A 5,554-nucleotide genomic window follows, 5' to 3' on the forward strand; every position below is an offset into this window, starting at 1 on the left:
CTAAAGCTTTGTCAAAATCATTGTTCTTTACAAGGATGTGGCTTTCTGGGTTTACTATTCTCAACTCCATTACCCTGGCTCTGACCTTCCTCTCCTTCCTTCTGAAAGCTTTGGGGTTGGTTTACGCTTCCTTTTTTCAAGTTCCTGAAGGCATAAATTTAGGTTGTTTGTTTGTGAGCTTCCTTGTTTTTAACCTAGGCACTGTGGCTACGAATTTCCCTCTGTGCACTGTTTTTGCTGCACCCCAGAAGTTTGGATCTGTGATGTTTTCATTGTCATTCATCTCCTGATTTTCCACCCCCTCCTTCAGTTTCTTGTGGACCACACTGGTGTTTAAGTGTGTGCTGTTTGGTTGCCACCTGTGTGGATTTCCAGTTTTCCTTCTGCTTTCCTTTCTAGCTCTGCGTAGTGATGGGAGATGAGCGGTCTCGGGCATGGTGTTGGCCAGGCAGGCGGCTCTCCGGACAGCTGCGAGGGGTCCTCAGCTGCTGTTGGGCAGAGAGCTTCACCATTCCACGCAGCCTGGTTCGGTCACTGTGTTCTTCAAGACGTCTGTGTCATGACATGACTTTTGTCTTCAACCCATGTCATATGACCTCTTTGTTAGCAGAAGTGGTTTTTGGAGCTATTTCTTTCTTGGTTCTTTCCACTTCTGCTTCCTCTGTTTCTGGATCTACGTGTTAGGTACATAAATGTTCACAGTGATCTTATATCCTTGATGGATTGGACTCCGGGTTGATATTTAATGCCGTTATCTGATTCATAACTATTTTATAGTACCAGGCTTGTGACTTGAAATCGGGGCCTGGGCACTGTCCCTGAGCTTTTTTGCTCAAGGCTCATGTTCTATCACTTGAGCCATGCTCCACTCTTGGTTTTTGGTGGTTAATTGGAGATAAGTGACTCACAGACTTTCCTGCCTGGGTTGGCTTTGAACAGTAAGCCTTAGATCACTAACCAAAAAACGTCCCAAAGAAAAGCGCAGAGGGCTGGGATGTAGCTCAGTGGCAAAGCGCTTGCCTAGCAAGCGCAACGTCCTGGATTTGATCCCCAGTACCAAAAAAGAAAAGACAAAAAAAATACAGTTAAAACCAAAACAGAAAAGCGCAGAGACACAGGGTGTCTCTGTGGGACAACATAGAGGGAGAAAAGAATGCTCACCCCCTTCCAAACTTCTACCAAATAAAAGAGGAACACTTCTGAAATCACTCTGTGGGGTCAGCATTTCCCTACTAAAACAAAACAAGCAAAAAGTAACTGTTTCACTGTCTTTTATACATACGGATTCAAAAACCCTCCACAAAAATACAAAGCAAGGAAACGGAGCAGCAGGTGCCCGATTTCACAGCCGGACACATGGGGACCAACCAGGACGTTTGAAAATCCACCTCTGGGACTCAGACACAGAATGGAGGTGGACCACAGGCCCATCTCCATGGATTCAGAAAAGCTAGTTAACAAAAGCCAACACCTTCTCCTGATGAAGACAAACCCGCCAGACGCACAGCAATCAGTGAGTGGTGCCACACTTCCCAGGGTGACATAACACTGGTGTGCAGGCCACAGCTTGACTTCAGGTCAGAGACCAGACACCGCGGTCCACACCGCCACCAGCCACAGGTCCTCAACCCCACCCTCAGGTCAGAGACCAGATACGGACATCCACACCAGCCACGGGCCCTCGACCCAGACTGGACGCAGCAGAGAACTTAGGCAAGGAAAACTGAGGGAGGTGCAAATCAGAAAACAAGAAGTACAATCCATGTGAGCATGTGACCTTCTTCCACCGAGCTAATCCAAACTCATGAAGACGCTCAAAAAATATGATTTACTTCCAAACTGTGGGAATGAAGGCAGAGGTGCTGGCATGTCGGTCCACGGACCGATTCTGAGTCATCTAACACACACAGTGCCACACTCACATCACATCTGAAGATTAACTCACAGTGGATTAAAAAAAAAAAGACCTAAACACAGGAACTCAAGGACTTTGAGAAGGAAACATGAAGGGAAATCTTTATGTGAGATGTGACTGTGGTTTCTTAGCTATGACACAAAAAGCATACGCAACAAGAGAGGGAAAAAAAGCAGGGAAATCAGACTTCATCACAATTCAGTATGCTCTGTGCAAGGGAAAACAAATCAAGAGCTAAGATGATAGCGCGTGGAACGTGGGGACCCGGGAAGCTCACACCCAGCTCACACCCAGAACACACCCAGAACACGTGAAGAACACATGAAGAACACACGGGACATGGGGACCCGGGAAGCTCACACCCAGAACACATGAAGAACACGTGAAGAACACACGGAACGTGGGGAACACTGGGAAGCTCACACCCAGAACACATGAAGAACACATGAAGAACACACGGAACGTGTGGAACCTCGGGAAGCTCACACCCAGAACACGTGAAGACCACACGGCTGGGCGCTGGCTTCACTCCTGCAGTTCTTGCTACCTGAGGGGCTGAGCGAGGAGGACCGTGGTATGAGCACACTCAAGAGACCCCCTTCTTAACCAGTAGCGGGCGGAGGGGGTTCAGGTGTCGCGGAACCGGCCTGGCCTTCTCTCGGCAGCTGGACACAGAATTACACACACCCCTGCCATGGCACCCAAAGGAAGTGAAAAGAATCGTGCAAACAAAAGTGCGCACAAGTTCACACTCCCACAGGGAAACATCAGCGCTCAGCTATCTGTATGGAGGAAAATCACTCCCAGAAAAGAACACGCTCCGACCCTGTGACAATCCTGGGTGCACCTTGAAAGGGTGCTGGGCGGCAGAGCCAGGCGCACAGGGTGCTGGGCGGCAGAGCCAGGCGCACAGGATGCTGGGCGGCAGAGCCAGGCGCACAGGGTGCTGGGCGGCAGAGCCAGGCGCACAGGGTGCTGGGCGGCAGAGCCAGGCGCACAGGGTGCTGGGCGGCAGAGCCAGGCGCACAGGATGCTGGGCGGCAGAGCCAGGCGCACAAGGCCACATTCCCCCTGTGCTGACTGGCGCTGCAGGCCCCGTGCCGGGCCTGGGAACAGACGCGGTGTTCACGGTCCTGACCCCGGGGTCGGCGGGGCGTGGTGGGAAGGTCCCGTCCTGGTGGGCGTCTGGCAGGGGAGCTCTGAACCTGGTTCAGATTTCTCAGTCTGATTTTTGTCTCCCCATCCCTGCCCTTCCCCCTCCACTGCCCTGGGCAGGACCTCTGGCCGGAGGGGCTCCCTGCCTGTCCAGCCTGCTCTTTACCCCCACAAGGCCGACAGGACACTGGGAAATGGGTTCCCATTGAGCCACCCACCAGCCAAGCCGGTCATCCTGCAGAGGACATGATCATGCCTGCCCGTCCTGGGGTCAGAGCCGCTGCCCAGCTGACCACGGGTGTCCTTTAGCATCTCCAGGTGACCCTCCTCCTCGCCCCCCTCCACCAGGCTGTGTCCTCCTCCCCTGACCACCTCTCCCGTGCACATGGCGGCTCCAGTGGGCCTTGGATGGACAGGAAGGTCAGGCTTGGTGCATCCTTGAATCTGTGTGTCCTACAAACACACCCGCTTCCCGGAGACCCGGCCAGGGTGGACGCCGGTGTCCTCCCCAGGGAGAGATCCAGGCCAGTGCCCGCAGCAGCACCGGACCACGGCGACCCAGAACCCCCAGGAGGGCTGTTCCTCCGCTGTCTGGGCGCAGACGCGCAGCTCAGTCCATCTGACCCGGCTGAGGCCACCGGCGCAGAGGCTGGGGACAGAGTGTCCCCCAGGAGCCCGGGAGGGCCGCTGGCAGTGAGGCCTGGGAGGAGGGCGCGGTCAGCCCTGCCACCGTCCCCACGGGTCCTGAGGTGCCCTGCAGAGCCACGTGCAGGCCGCAGCCCGCCCAGCACCAGGAAGTTTACGAGCTGAGCCTAATGAAGGTCCTCATGTACCCAGAGCAACACGGAAAGGGAAGGGCGCTGAGATCCAGACAGACAGACACACCGCAGGGAGAAAAGCCCAGGGGCAGGGCCCCCCCACCCACCCACTCCCCACAGTCAGACCCTCACCTCCTCCCAGCCCCGCCGCCATGGCCGCCTCCACCATGTCCGTCTGCTCCGACGCCTGCACCCACGCCTCCTGGCAGGTGGACGACTGCCCAGAGAGCTGCTGCGAGCCCTGCGGCGCCCCCAGCTGCTGCCAGCCCCGCGGCTGCGCCCCCGCCCCCTGCCTCACCTTCCTCTGCTCCCCAGCGGGCTGTGCGTCCAGCCCCTGCTGCCAGTCCGTCTGCGCCAGCTGCTGCACACCCTCCTGCTGCCGGCCTTCTAGCTGCCAGCCCTGCTGCTGTCCCTGCTCAGCCTGCCAGCCGTCCTGCTGTGGGCCCGTCTGCTGTAAGTCCATGTACTGCAGGCCAGTGTGCTGTGAGCCCGTGTGCTGCAGACCCGTGTGCTGCAGACCCGTGTGCTGTGAGCCCGTGTGCTGCGGGGCTTCCTCCTGCTGCTGCCAGCCGTCCAGCTGCCAGCCCTGCTGCCGCCCCTGCCCGCCCTGCCCGCCGTCCTCCAGCGTGTCCCTGCTGTGCAGGCCCGTGTGCAGGCCCGCCTGCTGCGTGCCCACCTCCTCCTGCTGTGCCCCCTGCTGCCAGCCCGGCTGCTGCCGCCCGGCGGCCTCGTGCGTGTCCCTGCTGTGCCGCCCTGCCTGCTCCCGCCAGGCCTGCTGTGGCGGCTCCCCGGGCCAGTGCAGCTGCTGAGCTCTGGAGTGTCCTCTAAGTCCTGTCCTCACCACAGCATCACTCCACTGCCTGCCCCACAACCTGCCAGCCGCAGGGCACAAGGGACCCCTCCCTCAGGGACCATCTGCCCCTTGCCTGGCCTGGGGTCCTGCTGCTCCCAGGATCTGCCCTGGGATGCCCCTCCCAGCTGGTCTAGATGCTCCTGAGCCAAAACCCACCCTCCCTCCCGGCCACTCCCCCACGCCGTCTCCCCACTGGTCCTAATAAAGCTGCTCAGCATCCCCTGCCTCTGTCCTGGCTTCAACGTGGGGATGTGGAGGGGGAGGTGCAGGTCTAGGTGGTGCTGAGAGCCCCTCAGGCCCGGCCCCCGGGGACCTGTGGGGCTCAGCCCCAGGTCCACTGGGCCCCTCAGGGGGAGTCCTGGGAACCAAGACCAGGATTCCCCAGGGAAGCCAAGACCTCTGCACTGCACTTGACCTTCACACCTGGGCCTGGACTCACTTCCCGGGCCTCCATAGAGGCCCTCCGGAGCCGAGGGCCCGCCTGGGCCTGGCCTGGCTCCCCGGGCCTCACCCCTTGTCTCCCACGGTGACCTTGCTGGGGTGGCAGCCTCCCACTGCCCCACTGCCCGCAGCGCAGCCCTCAGAGGGACAATGGCCCCCAGCAGGCGCCTCTGCAGGCCAGGAGGCCAGGGCGGCAGAAACGGCCACAGGACTGCTCATCCACATGGGAGGACACTGAGCTGGCGCTGTGAGCAGAGTGGCAGAGGGGCAGCCAGGACAGCATCAGAGGGGCAGCCAGGCCAGCATCAGAGGGGCAGCCAGGCCAGCATCAGAGGGGCAGCCAGGCCAGCATCAGAGGGGCAGCCAGGCCAG

General features: G+C 58.8%; 1 protein-coding gene across 1 annotated transcript; it reads left to right on the forward strand.

Annotated features, from left to right (window-relative positions):
• The first annotated feature begins 4,040 nt into the window (after positions 1 to 4,040).
• LOC105998243 (keratin-associated protein 10-3-like) lies at positions 4,041 to 4,734 on the forward strand. Its single transcript, XM_013032908.1, has one exon. It carries the CDS (start codon positions 4,041 to 4,043, stop codon positions 4,695 to 4,697), a length of 657 nt encoding a protein of 218 aa, XP_012888362.1. The 3' UTR covers positions 4,698 to 4,734.
• Positions 4,735 to 5,554: the final 820 nt, after the last annotated feature.

Source organism: Dipodomys ordii, unplaced genomic scaffold (genome assembly GCF_000151885.1).
Source record: "Dipodomys ordii isolate 6190 unplaced genomic scaffold, Dord_2.0 Scaffold159, whole genome shotgun sequence".
NCBI classification, from domain to species: domain Eukaryota; kingdom Metazoa; phylum Chordata; class Mammalia; order Rodentia; family Heteromyidae; genus Dipodomys; species Dipodomys ordii.

Coding starts and splice junctions, on each gene's coding strand:
- LOC105998243 (XM_013032908.1), top strand. CDS start 4,041: ATGGCCGCCTCCACCATGTCCGTCTGCTCCGACGCCTGCACCCACGCC.